Source organism: Opisthocomus hoazin, chromosome Z (assembly GCF_030867145.1).
Source record: "Opisthocomus hoazin isolate bOpiHoa1 chromosome Z, bOpiHoa1.hap1, whole genome shotgun sequence".
Lineage (NCBI taxonomy): Eukaryota > Metazoa > Chordata > Aves > Opisthocomiformes > Opisthocomidae > Opisthocomus > Opisthocomus hoazin.
Window position 1 is genome coordinate 79102119 of NC_134454.1, and position 22855 is coordinate 79124973.

At 43.4% G+C, this 22855-nt stretch overlaps 1 protein-coding gene across 2 annotated transcripts in view; it reads right to left on the bottom strand.

The window, feature by feature from the left end:
• Positions 1–22855, bottom strand: part of LOC104336834 (phospholipid-transporting ATPase ID) — an 88485-nt gene that overhangs the window by 13470 nt on the left and 52160 nt on the right. For both annotated transcript variants that reach the window (XM_075447157.1, XM_075447158.1), the window contains exons 10-21: positions 22077–22235; positions 21024–21112; positions 15547–15743; positions 14161–14369; positions 11974–12017; positions 9910–10075; positions 8925–9113; positions 7947–8062; positions 6334–6498; positions 3752–3863; positions 2571–2676; positions 1615–1762 (exon numbers count right to left, since the gene is read on the bottom strand). In XM_075447157.1, the coding sequence (XP_075303272.1) occupies positions 1615–1762; positions 2571–2676; positions 3752–3863; positions 6334–6498; positions 7947–8062; positions 8925–9113; positions 9910–10075; positions 11974–12017; positions 14161–14369; positions 15547–15743; positions 21024–21112; positions 22077–22235 (1700 nt within the window). The remainder of the gene's footprint in view (positions 1–1614; positions 1763–2570; positions 2677–3751; positions 3864–6333; positions 6499–7946; positions 8063–8924; positions 9114–9909; positions 10076–11973; positions 12018–14160; positions 14370–15546; positions 15744–21023; positions 21113–22076; positions 22236–22855) is intronic.

Here is a 22855-nt window from a genome sequence, read left to right on the forward strand (position 1 = left end):
GGGATGTCAGCAGATTCACCCATGCAGATGCACCCAACTTTACAGAGATCTTGTCTGTTTGCAGTAGGGATCTAAAGGTGGTTAAGGCTCTGGAGTTAAAGAGGGAGCAAGTGTAAAAGAGGGAAAGAGGGTACTTGACAATGTAGACACTGTCTGAAAGTTTTCCCTCTAGTCCATGTTCTGTACACATGGCACACAATCCAAAAACGGAGCAAGATGAGATTTTTTTTTTTTTTTTAATTAATAGTAATTTGCTGAGCTGGTATGGAACTGGGAGCTAAATTTGCTGGACTGCCATCAAGAGAGGCAGCAACCACAGCAAACAGAAGCATCTTGTCTCTGAAAGGCAGCACCTCCCAGCTGTTCCTACATCCACCTATTTCCTTCCCCTGCAACCTGGGAAAGCAAAATACAATGGACAAATAAACCTGATCTAGACTAAGCCTTCCTCCCAGACAGACTGAAATTTATCTCAATTGTTTTCTTCTCTAACCTATTCTAAAAAATTTCCAAGGATGGAAAATTTATTCTAGTGCTTCACTGTTCTCAGCAGGAAGACATCTCATCCAAAACTCTCTTTTCTCAGTTCAATTCCATTACTTTGTTTACCTGTTATTATTTGAAGAGTGTTACCAAGACTGATCAGTATTCTCTAGGCTCAGAAATCCTAACTCTTTCAGTTTGCTGCTATGCTTTCCAGATCATGCATGACCACTCTTAGAGTTTTCTTTGTATTGTCTCTCGCTGGTCTACATTTTCTGAAAGAAAATGGCCCAAATAAGTTGAATTATTTCAGCTGAGACTTTACCAATGCCAAAAAAAGCAGGAGGCATTCTTCGCAAGTCTTATAGATGATGCTTTTACATACACCTTTGATTTTGTATGTGTGTAGCTGATTATGTGAAGGTGCAGAACAATGCATTTGATCTTACTGCATCGCATTCTCTATTTTTCTGAAGTATTAAGGTGTTATCTTCTCTCTTTTTAAGCAGCTAATGAAAACACTGAATATCAAACAGATGTGCAATAGCCCCCTGCAGATGCTACTTCATTGTTATTTTAGATGAACAGCGTGCCTTAAAGAGCACTTTCCAAGCAGTCTTGCATCTGTCACTTAACAACTTCATCTAGACCGTATTACTTCAGCTTGCTTGGAAAACATCATGGAAGAGAGCATCAAATGATATATTAGTTAAATTATAAGACATATATATCCTATCTGTAAAATGTATGTGATGTCAGATATATCAATTAGAATGTCTTCTTGGCATACTTGAAACCCATGTCTGATGATATCTTCTTGCTGCATCCATAAACCATCTTCCATCCAAAATCCTTTTTCTAGTATCTTTCTGGAAATGAAAATTGATCCAGCTACTCCACCCAGCCTGTTCACCTAACATCAGGGCCAACCCTTCCCTGTTCCAGTCTGTTGAAACCTTGCCCATCACCTTTGATGTCTCAGATGACGACTGACCAAAATCTTCAATTAGGTAAAAAAAATCTAGTCCTCTAGAGCTAAATCTTTTTGGCATTTTCAGACTTCCAGTTTGTCCCCATCATGTGAAGTTCTTAAGATAACTCAGCCCTAATATGACTCTGAACTTTCCTTACCAGGCTATGGCCAGTGATAACCAGACCGTACACCCCATTTGCTTGCTCATCAGGTACAAATTTTGGTTTGTTTGAAGATTTTTCAAACTGAATGTTAATTTCATCACTGTCCAGAAAGGAGTCTGGCTTCATCTTTTTCCTTGCATTCCTAAAAAAAATTCAGAATAATAATGAAAAACTTGTAAAGATATATATATTTCATTAAATCAACTTCCTGAAAATACAAAATTTATGCTCCCTTTTGATAGCTTAGTTCAACTTTCCCTCTATCCTTATAACTGCATGTATGGTTTAGCTGCTGCTGCTTGTGCGGACCACCAACATAGTTCTGAAACTCTGAGAAGCATGTGCTAAACCCGTGCTGATTTAAAGTCAGACAAACCATCTGAATGCCATGAAGGACAGTATCCCAAATGGCATCCCAGTTTTCTATGCATACGATCTGACAACCACCTGCTTCAAAAGAAAAGCACTGAAAAACTTTCCCGTTTTCCACCTATACCTAAGAACTTGTGTCTACTGAGGAGGCTATGGAGGAAGGCAGATTTCCAGATAATGCTAGAAATCGACCATCTCCGGACAAAGGACTGCAGTGTGGATGAATGGCAATTGCAGTAGAAAGACAGCATAGCTCAAGCCTGGGGCCACAGGCTTTGTGGCTCCAGATGTCTTGTTGAATGTCAGCTGATATTGCCTGCCTGACTCTGCTTTCTTATGCATTTAAATAGATTTGAGCTCCTAGATCAAGAAGCTTCAGTGTTTATCCTCAGAGGATATTTTTATGCTATGTTGCTGCTGGATCTCCCAGGGAGCCAGCTAGCCGTTATCTAAGGTCCCTGAATGTACTACACCAAGTAAAGCTCACAGGAAAAAAAGCTGGAATAACACAAAATCCAAATACTGTTCCATTCCAGTATCAGTGCACAGCAGTGAAGTTGCCTATTTCAGCCATTTACCTCAGCTCATTAAGCACATCATCAGATGTTCTGCCTTCAATAATGAAAACATCTTCCATGTCATCATTCAGCAAGTTGCAGGAGTAACCAATATTCATTGCCGTCTCTGGGAAAAATAAACCAGGAAGATGACCCATCTTAGCAGCCCCAAACTCACATGCAGTCTCTGTGGCGTTTTTACACACATGACAATAGCTCTCTTTTTCACTAATAAGAGTTCTGAGCCTTTCATATTCAACAGTTTCAGAGAGCCAGGAGGGTCACCTTGATGGACGTAGCAGCAAATCTCCCCTAACTGGGCTTCACAAGGCCACAGAAAAAATATTTCTACCAATATGAAGAAGTTTAAAACACCTTTTGGCCAACATACTTGGAGCAACAAAAATCATTTCATGTTAATTCCAACAATTTTTTTCAGGATTTTTAACTTTACCTCCCCCTACTCCCAGAAAAGCCCCAAACCATTGTTCTGAAGAATATCAAGACATTTTGTTCATAAAATTCTGAAAAAAAGGTATTTTGCTATTTCATAAGCAAAACATTACATTTGGAACATGACAAAATGAAATGCTTCATTTTTCTCAGAAATTCTCTTCTCACTTCTTGGATGCAATTGTTTGCAAACACCATTGGCCTCCCTGAAACACCATTGTTTCAGTGAAGTTACTATTTCTCCAAAAGAATTCATTGGATTCTATTCACCATTCTTTCCAAACTTAATGCTTTCTCCAAAAGCCCATGTTTTCTCCATTTCTATTCTGGATCATTAAAGCCAGGACCAAACTGAAACAGACACGGCATCCACTTTAGCGTTAAAGTTCCTGGAAAGAAGGACAAGATTTTTTCCACCTTTCACCAGGACCATGGACTGTACTGAAGTGACACCTTTCCATGGCATATGACAGGGACTATGGGATGTTTGTTGTCACATCTCCAAAGGCAAAGGATGCTGCCTTCACACTGCCTCCAGCACCAGGAAAGGAATTAAGAACAGGCACTAGGTACAGTTACCTGGTCTAATTCCAGACAACTGGAATTTTGCCCAGCTGGCAGTGAAGCATAGCCCTGTAAGTTTGCCTTCTGTGCAGTTTTCAAAGGAGAAAGAATGAGAACATGGGTCTTAGCAGACCCTTCCCACCAGTAGAAGAGAAGAGGAACATCCAAAGCTGTAGCCCCTTTACCTTGCTTGTCTCCAGTGAGAACCCATATCTTAATGCTGGCTTTGGCAAGAGTCTCAATTGTCTGTGGGACTCCGTCTTGTAACTTGTCCTCAATCGCTGTGGCACCTAGCAGCTGAACAGAAGATGGCAGGGAACTGGTAAGTCTTCCCACTGCTAGCAAACCAGAAAGCATTAGAACTCCAGGTAATTACTCAAGCAAACAAAGTGAAATCCAGGAATAAGGTTGTATGGATTTTCATTCTTCCTCAGCAAATTTACTGTACAGTGTAGAGCCCTGATCCCACAACTGTTCTAGTCTCTGGTCCCTGAGGCTCAGCTGGATAATGAGCATGTGTGAAATTATTTGTGAACATGTTTGCAGACATACAGGTCTGTGTTCTTCCACGTGACCCCTTCACAGCAGATAGAGCTTTAACTGAGGGACAAAGACAGCTGTGGATCTGTGTCCCCAAACCTCTGTATACATCCCCTAGTGTACAGCTTGCTCCAGCTATATTATACTGCAGCTGTCATATGGCTCTAAACATCTTCTCTAGCCCATAACAGACCTGTCCCCACCCCTGCTCTACACCATCACACAACTAACCCACAGACTGCTCTGGGCACAAACCTTCATTACATTGAAGTTGATGCTTTTCCTGCATTTTAGAGATACTTGATGGCTCTAACCTATCATGAAAGGAACATGAAGGTTTCGCTGCTAGCTCAGGTTTAGACAGCATCTGCTACCACCTACCTCCTGCTGTTGGGAGACTAAATTCAGGGGTTGGCTTTAAGCCCAAGATCCCTTCTGGCTTTCTGGGATGTTCATCATTCATCAGCTACGAGTGTTATTAATGTAGACAACAGCTCTGAGGGAACTTCTCCATAGGGTCCTCAAAACAGCACAATCCACATTTTACAGCAGTAGTCCCTGGTCCAGCTAGCAAGAGCTTAAATGCTTTTAGCATACACAGCCACCTCCTGGGAGTACCTGCCCATCCTTGGAAGCCGCAGTCTGAGCTGGAAACCCAAAGATGGACACTGTTGTCAAATGTGCTCAGGAACAGAGAACAAGGGCTTGCATCCTGCACAGCCATTGTCTTGCTGGAGCTGCAGAAACGCACACTCGTATTGTTGACAGGTCTTCGCCTGTCTGCCCATAACCTGGTGTAAAAGCAGCTGAGGGGACAGTCGTTATGCCTTCCTGACTGTGTCTCTTACTTAATTTTTAGGTCAATCAATGATAAACAGTATTTTTACTACTATTCTCTGAATACAACAATATTCCATCCCTATCCCCCCCTGTTGTCCTTACATCCTTACTCCTCCATAAGGACCCTGAGCAGGAGCCTGCCACACACACAGGGACTTCTGCTTTTGCCCATCAACCTGACCATGACACTCAGCAGTGCTCTGTGTCTCCACAAGACCCTTCTACTCCCTTGCTGACTCTGGCTCTCACACCCATTCTCTGTCACAAGCCAGGCTTTCCTACACCTACCCTCTGTGTCACCCTGCAGCACCTTTGGGAAGTAAAGTTGTTGCTTTCTGGAGTACAGAGAAGGGTCTGGTATAAAGAGTGTTTTATTCTGAGCCACCCTTCTGCCTGCTGTGAGTCTGTGACCTCTTCTCTACTGAGGCCATGAGCTTCATAACCTTTACTGGCAAAGCAGCTGGCTCCTTAACCTCCTAAACCTCCACGTCTTCCCTGCTTTGAACACGAGCCGCACAGCATTTGCACGATGTCTTCTCTGGGCTGGAGGATTAGCATTTTCCCAGACCTGACCCAGCAGCGCAGTAGGCTCTGCCCCATGGACTATGTAGCTTCCAGATGTCAGCAGCTCCTCAGCTCACACTTGCTTCTTCCCAGACCCTGCTGTTATCCTGAGCATACAGCTAATGGAAGGAGCAATGGTGCGGCTCCCAGGGTTTTTGAGATTTCAGGAAAGCACTACTGGGAGTGTAAAAGCTGCACTGCTTCCCCTCAGATCCCACACATCCTTTTCATTCATTATTCACGGCTGTAAAACACAGGCAGACCCCCCCCAGGGCATTAAAAAATCTGTAACAACACTCCCAGAGAAAAGAATGACTTGAAGATCACACAGTTTAGCCTTATTTCAAATTGACAAAAACATGTTCACGGACATCATCTCCCCAACCTGCCCAGGGCTGCGAGAACAAAGAAGACACTTTCTGAAATGGAGAGGCACTGGGGATTATTCACTGCTTGCCATTTCAAAGACAGGAAAATAAATAGATCAGCCATTTACACATACAAAGGGTATCTACGAAATGTTTGTGGACACGTCATCTCCCTTAGGCTCTGGTATGTCGCTTCATCACGAGAAAGCTACTCCGACACCCACATGAGTTAAAATAAAACCATTCCCCTGCACTGGTGGCTGACACCCCAGTTACAGGCCCCTGACGGAGGTGCCAGTGAAAACCCTGGGCTGCCATATTCCTAACTGCTCCTGTCACACAACCCACTGAGCTGTTTGCAAAGACATGTTTACTGAAGTCATACTGAGCTGTTGACAAACCACCATCTTCGCTGCCTCCCCCAGAGTTTGGCCCAGATTCCCTGAAACACCAACCATTAGGTCTTTTTCAATCTCTTCATACAACTCCGACAATTTATCTTCCCGTCCTTCCAAGGCAGTGCTTGCTTCATGTTGACGTCTGATCCAGTCCTGAAAGTAGTCTTCCTCCAAATTTTTATAGGCCACCACAAGTGTCCTCAGACCCTCACCAGCAAACTCCTGCAAGACAGGGATGAGGCAGAATAGGTCAAAGAAGAACGGTCTGCTCACTCAGGCTTACAAAGGACCCTTGGAGAGCAAATGGCTATTTGCAAACGCTTCTTGTCTAAAGTCTGCAGAGAAAAGGTCAAAAAATCACACCTTAGACCACAAACCTTGGGATACTTTTTAAAAACTAGTTCCAGATCACTTTATGATTGGCACCTACAGTCCTCACAAAGAACAAATTCAAAAGAGCTTTCCAACTTTCTGGCTCTAAAACTTTACATTAGCAAAGCAGTTGTTTCCCAGGCTCATATTTCTCAACAGAAGATTCAGAACAGTGAGGCCTAAATAAACACTGAACACAGCCTTGAATTTTGGACCTGGGCTCAACACTTTTAGCGTACAAATGCTGGCTGAAAGGCACAGCCTGAGCACAGCCAGTCATGACATCTCAGCAAGTCCGTGTAACTGTGCTTTCTGCAGATGTGTCATTGACGGTATGGCTCTTGGTGTCTGGTGGAATAACAGAGATCCCTTTGTGAAAACAGGGGTGTTCCCCTCGGCTTGAAATAAACGTGCATCAGGAACAGGCTACATCCACAGCTCTGCTCTGCCCTCTCCTTTGCCAGCAACTTTCTCTGGGTCCCCCAGGCAGTGAGCAGAGATGTTTGTGCTACTGCACAATCTCTCTGGCAAAACTTCCTGTTTTCTCGTGCTCTGCACTATACCAGCAGGATCAGGCATCACAAGGGGGACTGAATATTGGCCAAAACATCCGCTTGGGTGAGTAACCGCCTCCCAGTGCACAACATCAACAATATAAAAGGCCATAAATTTGAGTGATGCATTTTCCTTGCTGCCCAGTCAATATGCCCCATAATGATCTCAAAGAAGGGGACATGAGTATGTCCCAGCCCCTACCTGGTCCCTTCTAACTGACACTTCTCAGATCACGCTCACTGCAGATCTGAATTGTATTCAAGAAGGTAAATGACTCTGATCATCTGAGTTGTTCCATTCCAAGACATGCTTGAGTGCATCGAGTGCCTGTGTTGTAGAGTAATAGCAGCCTTGGGTGGAATTCAGTTGTCAAAACACAGAGGCATCGTGCCATTTCAGGTGTTTCACCTATCCTGCCTGGCTTCCAGTTCCTACTCCAGAGGAATACAGGTCATCCGAATGTCCTGCATTGTATTTGTCACCTGTGCCCAGATGTTCTGGATATCCTAGAGCAGTTCAAACAGCATCTGGTGCCCATGCTTAGACAACTGATTTGAGACCTAAGGCTTTATTTATTCCCCTCTACATTCCTCCCACTAAAAAAAAAAAAAAAAAGTTAAAAAACTAGTGCTTGGGTACTGCTTCTGAAATCTGTTTTTTTGTCTCAATACAAAGTATATTTCCACACCTGGAGAAAAGGAAACAATCAAATGCAGAGAAGTTGTGCAGAAGGAAACACTCACATTCAGGTGTTCTGTGGTCTCCTCTTTGAGAGACTCGCAGGATGAATGCAGCAGTTCATAAAGAATGGTGTCAGCCCCCTTGCAGTACAAAGTCAAGTCACCTTCTGGACTCCGCACTACAAGGAAGAGGAAAAGAAATGCTGCAAATCCCAGACTGAAGCACTTGGGATTCACAGCACTTCCATCAAACAAAAGAAAGGTTTTTAGAGGTGTCTGAACTCCACCAAGTTTTGGCAAACTCCCAGAAATCAAGACAAGCTTTGCTTAGAAAAGAAGATATTGCAACTTCTCTCCACCTTAGCAGTAGCAGTACAGGCAACTGTACCCATATTGCATTGGCCTGAGCAGATGTTCTGTTGGACTGCGTGGTTCCTAAGGCAGAACTTCAGGCAGGACATCTGCGTTCACAAGATGAGAACAATTTGTTCTTAGGGAACTGATCCTGCTGCTCTTATTGCTCCTACCACTACAGGTAATATCACTTTCTTGCTACGGTTATGATATTCCAGTTCCTGAAATATATGAGGATACTGGAGATTTAATTTGGCTACACGAGGTTGGTTGAATCATTTCTCCATTTTCCTTTTGGAATAGTGGGCTTCTCTACTCATGCTTGCTTTCTCCTTTCCCACTTTCTCAGATTTCACTGATAATGTTAAAGTTCATTAGGAGGAAGGCCTTTCCTGCATTGTCATGAGGGAAGGGAGATACTTGAAAAGCTTAATGTCTTCAGGAGGCTGCTCCATCATTGTGGTCCAGATGTTAAGATGTTCTCGCATCTGCCCAAGTTAAGTATTTATCTAGCACTGTTGCTGTGTAATTGAAAAGTCCAGGCAGCCCATCCCAAGTGCTCAGAAGTAAACATTATTTGGAAAGCACTGCAAAGGAGGTCTCGCAGGAAAAGGCGTCACAGCAGAACGAGGGCCAACTTGAGAGCCTAAGAAGTCAGGCAGGAAAGAGGGAGCAAAGGGAACATACCAATAACAGACATTCGCTTGCGAACATTGTTGAAATCAAGAATAGCCAGGAGTTTGTAGACTTTTGTTTCTCCCATTTCCACGACGGTGATGGTCTCCGGTGTGCGAGCCCGGAACACAAATCCAAAGTTTCTGGCAGCAGTGACAAGAGCTCCCTCATCAGGAGACTGGGCCTGATACACCAAGTTACCTGACGTGCAAGAAAAAAAAAGTAATGTGGCTTCTGCCTTGTTTCTGAGGCTAAACAAATACAAAATCAAAGATATTATATAGCAATTAAGTCTTTGCTTTTCTGTCTCTCCCCAGAGGTGCAGCACTAAAAAGCACCTTACGTCCACACATGTCCATCATCCCATTGTCCAGGCCCATGCAAGAGGCCTCCTAGAATCCTTTTGGGTCTTCTGTCACTCTCTTTGGAGTCTTGGAGTCCAACAGCTTTCACTGGGTGGCCAGCTTCCTTGGGTTTAACCCCTTCTAGTTACATCTGCATTTATTTGTTTCATCAGTATTTTCACATTCTATGTGTCAATTAATGTTTCTAGCCCTCAAAGCACAATTTTCACCCTGTCTGGGATTTGAGCAGACTGACCCAGTACCTGCAGGAACACTGAGTGAGTGGAGCAAATGAGTTTCCAGTGGATAGGTGCTCTATGCTCTTTGCTTTATGGGACTTGGCGCAGAGTAGAGAAAGAGTGGGGCAAGACATCTGCCACCTCAGTGAAGCTGTGGCACCTGCAATTTCTGCACTCCAGAGATGTGATGTTTGCAGTAGTGTCAGCTCCACCACAGGAACAAACAGGGAGTGGAGTCCCTGGTCCTTTCTCTTCCCTTGTGGCAACTCCAAAGACATTGATTTATGTGTAGCCATACACTACAGAAAATCACCAGGGAGCCAACAGGACCAAGAACAGCTTCTGTGGAGAGAAGACATACTGTGGTGCCAGGTGAACATAACCACTCAGTCTGGTGGCTTCAACAGTCCTCACCTTCCTTCTTCTCTTCTGGCATCACTGTGTGACAAAGTGAGAGCAGCCGGAAGAACCGGTGCGTTGGAACATCACTCAGCTTCACAGCTTCAACGAGGCTATGGTCATAGAAGGCAAACTTCGGGTCGGCTAACTGGTTGTACGAGAAATCAACCTTCTCTGTGTTCTGCAAAAATATGGCTCAGTGTTATTCGTGGAGCTCTCACATGCCTGTACGCCAATGCCTGCCTGTCATAGCCCCTCTCTCTTCCCTACATGTACAAAGGGCCCTCTCCTGCAGGGCTCTTGATGACAGAAATCGGTGAGTGTAAGCAAGGGGGAGGTCATGAAAGCTGCTGAATCACAGAAGAGGACAAGCGATCGAGGTGCCTTTCAGACCGACACTCAGGCTGAGAACCTGATTAGCTAAAGATGCCTCTCTGTACCACAGCAAACGCCCCCACAGGATCCCTGCTAAAGGATTTCTATAGAAAAAAAATGTGTGCCTTCAACGCATGCCTGCTAAGAGGCATCATGCTTATAAATATCTTAAGGGTAGGTGACAAGAGGATGGAGCCAGACTCTTTTCAGGGGTGCCCAGCGACAGGACAAGGGGCAACAGGCACAAACTGAAGCACAAGAAGTTCCATCTGAACACGTGGAAAAACTTCTTTATTTTCAGGGTGACAGAGCACTGGAACAGGCTGCCCGGGGAGGTTGTGGAGTCTCCTTCTCTGGAGATATTCAAGACCCGCCTGGACAAGGTCCTGTGCAGCCTGCTCTGGGTGACCCTGCTTCGGCAGGGGGTTTGGACTGGATGACCCACAGAGGTCCCTTCCAACGCCAAACATTCTGTGATTCTGTGATCATGCTCTTGATATCAACGGCTGCCTGTGATAGGGGAATAAGGAAGACCAGCTGAAAACAATTCAAAAGGCTGTGTTCTCCACCCTATTTTCCCAAAGCAAGAAAAAATCCTGATATGGAAAAAAGATGACAGATAAGTGATGTAAATGTTCAACTCCACAGCCACTGCCCATTTTGTCTAAAAAGGAGCCCCCAACAGAGGGGAATGTACTGGAGAAATGGCCAGAAGCTCACAGCATGATATGTCATGGAGGAATGCACTGCTGAGCCTGCCTGAGATGATTCCGACTCCCACCCTGTCCCTGATGAGCTCAGAGTTTCCAGAACGGCAGTCATCCTTTTGACCTCTGCAAGCTGACATTTAGCACTTACCACAAGAGCACAAACCCTCCGCCCAACATACGCATGCTCATCAGCATAGCAAGGTCCAGGCACTGCAACACCATGGACACGTGGGCAGCAGGACTCTGCTTGGGTGAGTATCATGGGCAGGAGGAGCTGCTGGGAAGCCAGTTGGCAGGAGACCAGCGTGTGACCCCAGGCAAGTCAGCCCTTTGCATTTTGCTGCCAGATCGAGGGCAGCCTGGAGGCACAGCACTTGGCACAAATAGCCAATTTCAGTGGGTAATTTAAGTTTTAAACAGCCTGGAAATGAATCATTGGAACGAGGAGTAGAATTTTCATCATCATCTTGCCGTTTGTTGCTTGGATTACTGCATGCAGTTTTCAGACATTTTAGAAAACCAAGACGTGGGTTTGTGCCAGCAAGCAGAGGCTGGAGAGAAATGGAGAAGTCACCCATTTTCACACTTTCCAATGTCCAGACGTCAGGGGAATTTGACAGTGACCTTGTTATCAATATGAACTGAACTCACTGATTTCCCACCAAAGCTTTAATTTACTGCCAAGGATAATAAAATTCACCAGTGTCCAAGTTTCCAACAAACATCAATGGCCCAGTATTCAAGAGGAGCTGTGCATGCACTACGGTATCTTGTGAAGCTGAGGAAACAGTGGGCACTCAGGCTGCTCGACCTGCAGGTTTAATCCAGGCTTACTGGAAGGCAATGAAACTCTGGCAATCCTCTGACATCCACAAGGACACACACCGCTGTTGTCAGGGTCAAGAGCACCAGCTCTTGCAGAGTCAAGAGCATGAGCTATGCCTGTATAGGTTGTGTCCACTAGCACAGATCCTGACAGCACTTGAGCACTTACCTCATTGATTTCTATCCTTTGCCCGGACATATCACACACATCACCTGCAAGCAAGAAAGACTGCGGTTATAGCCACAAACTGCAGCGAAGTGCAGTCTCTGAGCTTCTCTACCACAAAAACTGGTTAAAGTGTTTTGAAGCTAGTATCTAACTAAAAAGTTTCAGTAATCGTACATATCTTGACAGGGGCACTGGAGACTGATGATTCACATCAATCAATTTCTATGTTAATCCATGACAAAATCCAGAGACCAACAGAAGCCTGAAACACAAAGCAGTCACCATAAAAATCACAGGCATTTGGGTAAAGAAGACTTGGCTCAAGCTGAACCCAGAAAGGATGTAGTGCTAGGTAGGATCACTTCTCTTGTACCTTCCCTTTGCAATGTGAGACAAAATCCAGCTCCTGGCTTGTATTCAGTTTGCAACAGTCCCTGGACAACTACAGAGAAGGAGTTGTCAAAGCCCATTCTTCCCATATCTGGGTAGCAAGGCTGCTCTATTCATTTTCCTGAACTGATGATCTGGTCACAGAAATGGAAGACATCTCATCTCCAGGAAATGCTACTGAAACTTCTGCCTGAAGAAAAAATTCACTTGAATGGTCTGGACTGTGCCCAACCCAGCTAGATTCAACACTTCATTGAAATAGGATTGAAATACAATGCGTTACAAGAATGATAGATCCATAGCTGCACCAGCAACCTCAATCATGACCAATTGTAGGTACTGGTACTCCCTCACAAAAGCCCTGAGGGTGTAGAAGAAACTCAGAAGTCATCTCTCCTGAGAACTGCACATCAGTTGATCCCCTGGGAACATAAACAGAGGCCTTTGGACACCTCCTTCACAATGAGAAGCTTAAACCTCCAGAGTACCTTCTCTGGCAGCAGAACTAATTCATCCGTTCTGGCATGGCTGTCCCAAATGCCCCTGAGCAGCGAATCCAAAGAAGTACATTCCTAGGAAGCAGCTAAGCATTTAGAAAACTATAGGCAACAGGCTGTCTGCCTTCTTTCCATGTATTTCTCATTCATTTCTTGAACCCACGTCCTGTATCTATGTTAGTGGTGACATCCACTTTGGAAAAGTCAAGTAAGGAAACGTGAATGAACAGACTGAATATTTTTCAAACTGTTTAGCAGCACTAATGTTGGTTAGCATAGTAGCACTGTTTGAGATACGGTGGTCTCCAAATATATACAAAACAAGATTTATAGGAAGAAATAACTTCATTATTGGCCAGCTGATAACACTGAGGAAAAAAAGACAAGCTTTCTGGCACACTAGTACTTCAGCAGGTCTGACACAGGCAAAACAAGCATCAGTCTACAAATAAGTGGTGACTAATTACTCTGGGGGAATCTAATGATGTTAATCAGTTTGTCAGTTTGTGAATTGCTAGCACCTCTTGAGTAGTATGAAGAAAACTGCCTGGGGCTATACAATGAACGAGCCTTTTAAGTCAGTGACTGTTAGGATCTAACAGAGCTAGCAACTTTTTGTTTCCCATTTTTTCCATCTCCCTACAAACTTTGCTCTCTGCTGGTAGGTGAATTACATCAGGGCTACAGAAAAACGACCAGGCCATTGACCAGATGCTGATTGAATGTTCAGCTACCCGAACAGGATGTGGAAAACTGCTTCTCATGACATGAGAAACTGCTGAATGTGAGAGATAACAGTGTGAGAACCCGAAAAAAATTGCAGATAATCCCAAGAGGGATGACTGATATCACAAGTGGTTAATTAAGAGTTAGTTATGGGAGTTATGTGCTATGTTTTGCAGGGTTATCAATAACTGGGCAACTATGTCAATAATACCATAAAAGGCTGAGATTACCTAGGTAGTAATATCAGAAAAAAACCAAAATTGAGTACAGATGCAGTAAAACTGGGACCAATGAGAAAAAAGTAATAAGGTGCAGGTTTTTTAGTTGGGATGATACTGGGACAGAAAAAGGGAGGTAAAAGGGTGGCAAAAAGGGGAAACAAGGAACAGGAAAATGATATGAAGATATGCAAATGATATAGTCAAGACTGTCCAGGCATCCCTGATGGGCAGCCCTGCACTTGATCACTGCAGCTTCTTACAAGACACTCTTCTGGATATCACATTTAGTCTCCGTGGACCAAGAGGCATACAACAGAAAAAAACACGGAGAATAAGACAAATAGATAACATACCATAGGATTTGCCATTGATGGAGCACTTGTTGAAACACATGATGTTCTGAGTGAGAGTTCCTGTTTTGTCTGAGAAGATGTACTTGATCTGCCCCAGCTCTTCATTGAGTGTAGTGGTACGGGCCTGAGCTGGCGTGTCATTCAGCGGATAATACATTTTACGGTCCCAGTCAATGTAGAAACTGTTACCCAAGCGTATAATCTCTACACTGGTGAAACAGAAAGAGAAGGTGATAGAATATTAATTAGTTTAAGGGACAAGATCTTTATCTTCAGCACCACTACTAGCAAATGCAATTAGAGGACAACTTTGAAGGTAATGATAGGGTGTACTCATCAGGTTGTAGTAAGCCTTAGTAAGCAATGCTGAAGCAAGCCCTCTGAAATGATCTGTTAGGTTTATAGCAAATTCCTTTCCCTTATTTATAAAACAACATCTTACAAATGTATTTGAAAAGTTTCAGAAGTTTTCAGACTGAAAAGTGAGGCAGGAGCAGTGTGTTTCACTTGGGGAGGTTTCCGGAGTGATGCTCAGGCGGGGATGGTTTCCAGCAGGGCTCTGGGCTGGGCTGAGCCTGGTGCTAGCAAATGAGCACATCCACGGCTCAAACAACCCAGAGCTCCACAAAAAGTGATTCATTTTGTAACTCAACACAGTCAAGGAGCCGTACCAACTCACGGATGACATGAATTTCCACTTTGCTGCTGGTGTGACGTACTGGACAGGAACGGGATTCACTCCTCATATTTACCAACACAGAAGACAGTCTTAGTAGCAAAGCTGTCTGAACAGTTACGCGCAGTGGTAAACTACACAGGCCTACTCAGCCTACACCCCAGCCTCAAGGTTTTGAGAGTGTCATGGACGCATTGCCTACTCGTTATCCCTTCTTGCCTATCTGCAATAACCAACATAGCACTATGTTCTCTGGGAAGTGGAGACATTCACTCTGCCCATATAGTACCAAGCATTATGGATCCTCAACCTGATTACACCTACTTATCTGGCAAGCCACTCCCTATATGAGCCCTACAACCACCTCAAACAACATGCCATTCTCCTTGTTTGATGTGCAGTGCAAGTGGGAGAGAGCAAGACAACACCAGCAACAGGCTTCCAGTCTTACTCCTATAGCATCCCACACCTATGCCTCCCCTTTAACTACAAAATCATCCTCTCCTCTTCCAGGGCTCATTCATTGCTGTTCCTGCTTTGACACTGACAAAGACCTCCGAAGACAGCAGAAAGAAGAAAAGAATCGCTGTGGTTGTGTGCAGTTGTCCATGATGGGGTTCTATTTGTGTCTACGGAAAATGCTGCTCCAAGTTAAGGCAAAAGCTAAACCTCTCCTACGATGAAACATGAAAAGAGATTATGGCACATACCTTACGTAGAGTGAAATTGGCACCACAGTGTTTAGAATGATCACGTAAGACCAAAACATGAGGAAGCCGGAGTAGGAGGCAGAGGTGACACCTTCTGCCCAGGGCAGATAAACCTGGAAGTAGTAGCCCTTATCATGCTCCCAGATGCCATTGCCAATGGCTAGGATAAGACACATCAGTGCTAAAAATGCAAAGATCTGAAAAAAAAAGCCACAGAATATTGCATTTTAGAAACAAGGAATTTATTATCTACAGGTTAATCAGAAGATCCTAATGAGATTGAGTTGGACAGCCTGAAACACAGGAAAATATTCCTAGGGCTGAAGGAGGGAAAACAGCAAAGTTACGATACTTTTGCCTCAAGGACAAAATTACACAGCTCAGTCTGACAATTTGGAATCACAAGAACTCAGACAACTAGGTATTTAAGTCTCAAGCAGGCATGTAAACCGTGGTGTTCATGGGCCGCTGGCTGCAGAACATCAAATCTCATTAGAGGTGAATTGAGCTGCGGGTGCTCAAACATCTGGCTGCACACTTGGGAACAGAAACTGCCTGGAGGACTTTACGTGGCCATTTGCTGGATGTATCATAGCCTTCCTCACCATTTATGAAAAACTGCTAAAGATCATTTGTAACACAGAAAATCCAGCACAGCGCAGGTTGGAATTCAACACTGGATATCATTCTGATGGTTAAAGGGGAGTTAATCACTGACTCAGAACTAATGGTTGCCTTGGTACCTGCAATCACAATCTGATTACATTTCCTTTGAGCAAACAGAAGGCAACCCTAACCAGTGATGTGTATCCCTGGACTTTAGAGAAGCCTGTTTCCTGAAGCCTAAAGTAACCAGGGGAAGAGCAACTGGGAAGAGAGTTTCAAAGCGGAACACCTCAGTGAAAACTAGGAATTGCTCAGGAACATCTTTTAATAGACACAAAAATGTTACATGGGTCATAAAGCATTTTTATTAAAAGAAGACAAGAACATAGCAATTATTTGGAAAAGAATATAAAAAGAACGGGGAAGAAGGGAAGTTAACAGAGATTAACAGAAACTGCAAAGAATTATAGAACAATGAGTATCTAACAGTCACACAAAACACCAAGAAGAGAAAACAGTAAGCTCAGAAACAGGTGTGGAAAAAGCAGACATGTTCAACAGACAGTCCTCCAAGAATGAAGAAGGAAGAAAGCAGAAGGAAGTATCTATCTCATACGATGTAGCAGATGGAAAAGACAGATTACCTTCTGTGACAAGGAACAGTATGTGGCTCTATCTGCTAATAATAAGCATTTTCAATCCAGTGGGTCTAGGTAATTTAAACATGAAAGCTTAGAGGAACTAGCTGAGAAATTCTCTTAACCAGTAAGGTTAATTTTTAATGATGCTTTCAAAACCGGGAAGCTCCACCATACTGAAAAGCCGTTAATACAATTGCAATATTTGAAAGGTAGAAATGGTGATCAATGGAAAGATAAATTGAAGTTAGCTTGACTTCATTCCTGGAAAAATAGTAATAAAACCAGTTCTGTTGATATCGACTTCTTCAAATATTTGACTTACAACAACTAACATGCTCATAAAAATGTGAAGATATGGAATGCTCAGGCTGCACAACAGAGCAATTAAAAATCATTTCTTGCAAGTATGGTCATTAGGGAGGAAATATCAGGAAGTTGGGCCATTATGTATAAGGCCACACAGTAACAAACACATTACAACAGTAATCAACATTTTCAAAAAATAATAATTGAGGTACAAACATAGAAACATTTCTGGTAAAGCTGATAGTTGTATTGATGAGGTAATCTATGAGAGGAGGAAGTACACTTTTATGGAGTGATTTAAATCACTTAATGAAAAGTTCACATGTCCGACTTGAATTTTAATACCAAGAAGTTGCTAAAAGGGGACTGCTCTAAGTATAGGTGCTGGGCTGAGTTTCAGGGGACACATTTATTTCCCACAACAGTAGCAGAGTTTCTACTTAATTGTGGGAGGCCCAATGAATTACTCCACTTGTGGAATGGAGACAATATTGCTTGCTGGTAAGGAATGTGGTGCAGAGCTTTTAAATTTCTGTGACTAACTGTACAAACAGACTTTGATTTGTGCTGTTGTAATCATCAGGACCTAAGGACATATGAGAGGCACTACCCAGGAACAGGAAATGTCCTTTATTAAATCAACAGCCACAGATAGAAGACCTAGACAAGCCTGTCCAGTTTTATAGATATTTCTTTTGGTCATGTAAAAGATATTACTTCTCTCTGCAGACCTTGTCTGTCATGAAAGAAATTAATTAGAAGTGCCAGCTGGCTCTTCTGTCTCATCACTGTGCCCTGGATGATTTCTTGTTGCCTCACAGGTTAAAAATTGTCAGTTTGTAGAATATCACAACCCATGTAGGGAATCCGATGTATGATTCAGCAACAGAAATACACTTGGGGCAAGACGGCATTTTCCCATATCGAAGCAGCTCTTGTCTACGACTGCACGTGCTTTATATACATTTTGCTTGATGTGCATTTTGCATGTCGATGGTCTCGTCCCTAACTCAGTTTGTGTGCAGGACTCATGCTTACCCAAAGTTCACTAACATGCTCTTTGCTTGGAGACGAATGCAAAAGACCCAGCAGTTAACAGCGGCCCCGGAGGTTAATTTCTGTTCAGAGAAACAACTGTGTGTGGGGTGTTGTAATCATAACCACAGCTCTGCAAGAGGAGGACATGAAAAAACCCTGGTCGTAGGCTTATGTATGCTCATGGGGCTTCACACTGTGAACATCTTCCCTCTCTAGGTCCTACCCCTGCAGTGCCTGTGCAAGGTCCTCTGCAGGACCGAGCAGGGTGTTTGTAAAGAAAAGGTGACTTTTGACTGACAAACATTTCCTGTTGGACTGTGAATTAAAACTGTCCCAGTTTCTCTATTGGCACTTTGAGTTCTGCTCTGGGATTTGAAGCAGTAAATTGTTCAAGAGACGAAGGTGGCAGCGCTGTTTCTCTGAAAACATCCCCCCCCAAGCCTGCTAAGAAGCAAATTTTGGAAGAAAAGCATTCCCGGAGCTGGCGGGTGTGCTCCCAGTGGAGGAACATTCCCTTCTCTCTCAGATCCCCAAGAAACACTTCCAAAGGTGAAAAAACAGCTACAGTTGCCATGTGGAAAGGATTACTCCCGATTAACCCTTGTTGGGACAGACCAGGGCGGCATTTAACCATGACTCTGCTGGCAAGCCCTGCTTAAACACCGCTTAGTGCCTGGAAGTTTTATGGACAATTAAACACAAAATAGGTTTGCCAGTGTTAACATGGAACAAGTTTCATTACACTTTAAATGAACTATTTATAGCAAGCTGTGGCTGCTCTGTATTTCCAAACTCCAGAGCGCAATATACTGGCTCTTTTTCTGACTGTGCTCTGTAACCTTCGACCACCCAGTGAGCTGGAAGGACCTGATGCCACATCCCCTTGGTTGTGCAAAGAGCCTGGTGCTTAAGGTAGGACAGAGCTTTACTCAGACACCAAAATATTAGGTACCTTGAAAATGTGTGAAGGAGAAAAACGCACTCTTGGCTCCATCAAAGCCCAACAACCCATGCAGGGACTGATGCAATCGGCTGCAACTTGCTCAGTTTTTTAAAATGGAGCCAGGAGGTAAATTCATCTTGTCAGTGTTCATGAAGAGAGGCCAAACAGACTGAAAGCTCTGGGTGGGACCCTTAACTTGTGAAAGGAGATTTGTCAAACCTTAATTGAATGCTAAATTCTGAGTTCCCTCATCAGTTTTACTCTGCTCCATTTCTGTGCCCTGTGGATCACCCAGAGCCCTACCCCACAGCTCATCCTCCTCTCCAGGTAAAGCATAGCAGCACACCTAAGAAAATGTGAAGTTTTTCAAATGCTTTCAAAATTTGAATGTAAGAGGCCCAAACCTTGTCTGTTTTTGCTCTCTCCTTTAAGTGTAAGGGAAGAAAACACTGAGGAAAACAAGCTGATGATGGTGATCAAGATTTTCACTTGGCAGATATTGGTGTCAGGTTACTAAAGTCAAGGGCACGTCCTTAGTGTAATACACAGAGCAAGGACTCAAGAGGGCCTGAAGATGACCCTGGAGTGGCTCTCTGTGCTGTGGCTCTGCTTTACAGCAAATATCCACACACAGAAGCTCGGAATACTGCTTCACAGCTCTGGGAGTTGGAATAACTGCTGCTGCTTTGGTACAATTTCAGTCTTACAGAGGCACAGCTGGCTCTGTCCACTAACCTCTCCTGTCCCTGGGCCCTCTTAAAGAGCTTTTGGGATCCTGAGAAAAAAGCAGGAGGACAGGGGCTGGGATGACCTGGCAAGGTTGGAGAGTGGTGCCATCCTGGAGATGTTATGTGCTACAAGCCTCAGTGCTGAGGAGGCATGAAGTCACAAGGGCAGGGAGAGCCCAGTACAGCCTTGCTGTGATGGACAGACTGCTGTTGGATGCCTTCTCCAGGGCTTGCTCCACTGCCTGGGGATGGATCCTGACCCTGGCCTGGCGTTCAGGTTGGGCTAGAGTGCAAGGGCAGGAGGGAAGAAGAGGGAACAGTGTGCACTGCTGGGAAGAGGTGACCACAGGCATGGCCAGACCTTCCCAGCATCATGAAATGAAGTGGTGCAGCGTGCATGAATAACTTGCATCCAAAGGAAAACAAAACCTGGAAACTAAAAAGCCTTTCTTCAAGCAACACTGAGTAAAGCCGTGTTAGAGCGTATCTCCCTGCAGACTGGCAGTAACAACCAAACTAGTCCCTTCCCTGAGCGGCTTCGAACTCAAGCAGTAAAATCTTGGGACAGTCTCTGTAGAAGAATCACTACCTCTGTCTGGAAGTGTTTTTGCCATTTGTTAAAACTGCTGACAAGCTTAAACTTCAAACCAGATCTGTTTTCTAATTTGAGGAGAGTGTCTCCTATAGAAGATTAGTTTCCTCAAATTTCCCAGCTGCTAAGAACACCAGTTTCTGAGTATTAATGAGACCATGTCTAACATTTTACCCAAATGTGTTAAATCAGAAGCTGGCATCATGTAAACTAACAAACTCAATTACCAAGTCCTATGCAGATATCACCAAAGATGCCAAGAAATGAGAATGAAGAGGGAAAACTGCTAATGTTTATTTAAATAGAAAATGACAGAATTACTAGGGAAGAAAGGCATAGGCAGGCTTCAAAGTTCTTCTCACAAAAAACTGCAGAATGAGGGAGAGCAGAGTGAATGAAAAGCTCAGAAGAAAGGCCCTTAACACTGTCAATATAATGGCCTTGCTTTGCAAGATGGGCTGGCAGAGGCACTGCTGAACTCAGGCTGCTAATATATTATTGCATAATTTTTCTTTTTATCATTAGTGACTTCTGATATTGCCTCCTTTGTGTGGACAAGAAGGTGGAGCATCTGGAAATGATGAATGCAGCTGAAGAAATGAAGATACATTAATCAGCCTTACCACCAACACAAGGACGTTCATGAGCCGATCAATGCTCGTCCGTTTAAATGTTGTTTTTCCACTGTTCTGCATTAGTTTGGTGTCTGGCCCTGGAGATGAAACGCACTAGTGAATTTTAGTATATAAAACTTAGCCATTCTAAAGCTGATTCCCTCTGAGGCCCTACCGCGCTTTACAGCGTAAATACCCACCACAGCTTTCTTGAAGGCAGGTTCATACAGTTAGAGTGCCGGTGGGAAACAGGCAGAAAAAAGGTAAGTCACTTGCTTATATGGAGAGAGTCACATAAAGCCATTAATTCTGGATTTTGACCCTGCTCTCCTCTTTCAACAGTCAATCCCCCCTTTCAGGTTTAATTACTTTTCACAGAATACCTGATACTGCTGTGTTATTGGTGACATATTATACATCATCTCACATGTCTACAGCAGTATAGAAACAATAGAAGGCCTATGCTCATAAAGAGCATAGATCTAATGGTCTACAATAATATTATTGATGACCTTGATACTCCAATATGGATTAAAATCACATAGAAATAATGTGGCATTTTTAATAATATAGACTTAAGAGTGAAAAATTTTGAACAAGCCTGGTGAAAGACTTCAGTTGGCCCAGTGTGGGCCACTAAAGGCAGATTTTATTCAGCTTTAATCCTTAAACAGATTTAATTCTTACATTCTTTCTTACTGATTCATAAAGACTTCTCTCATGTACTTTGCTGCATGCATTTCTGAAATAAAAGACTAATTTTGCTTACTAAAGCACTTAATAAAGATGGAATTGGACGTTGTAATGCAGCATTTGCAATCCAGTTTTCTCTTATAGACCACTATAAAAAATCTCAGATTAAAATCCTCTGTAATATGTGTATTTCTAGCCTAGAGTTAAGCCAAGGGATGTCATATATTGTTTTACTTTTGTTCTTGTATCTCATAGAAACATATTTTCCACAGAGGAAAATACTTGGTTCCTTTGTGCATACTGGATGTGACATGCTTCCACGCTAGTGATGTTGTGCTCTGCAATTTGCGCGTCAATTTTTCTACCTACCGGCATAAATAACAAGACCAAAGCACCATTCTGTGTTCCGAATAGTACAGCCCCTCAGCAACATCTTCTCATTGTCCAGGGCATATTTCTCTCCTCGAAGAGTAAGAGTTCCTGTGAACTTATCCAATTTGTTATTTGGAGCCTCACATTTGACTTCACCTGTAAAAGGAGGGTAAAAAAAAAAAAGGAAATCTTGGCCCAGAAAGATGTCAACCAACGCTGCATTCTCAGTTGTTCCCCAGGGAAGGAATCTGTATCTGCAGTCCACTCCACACCCTGTCGTTCCCATCCTGTATCCTATATTTACTGATGTTTTGAGATCTTTCTCCTTCCCCATATTCTTGCCATAATCCAGTGAACTACAGTAAACTTGGATTTATCCTATTGTTTGAACATGGCAATTTTTCACCGGTGGAGTACAAAACCAAAGCTTCCATGGCTTTTATGTGGGTGAGAAGGAATGCTGAATTAGCAACATACTTTTAATCCTTTCACAGCAAGTTCGTAGTGGTAAGATGTCACTGGATAACTTTAGCTAAAACTGCTGACCTCACATAATTCCTGTTTTCTTTAAAACTGCAGGAGCGCAAGTGAGAAAAATCTTAGCCTGAAGGCTTAAAAAGAGAAATTAAGTGACATGTCTTTGTTTACTGTTTTTTAATTTCATTTGGTTTGTAACTTAAATCCCAGTGGCACATGTAAAAAGATACTGCTGCCTTCTTTGGCCATGCAGCTGACACTGTAAGTGATTGGAGAGCCTGTTTGTATTTCCACAGTTT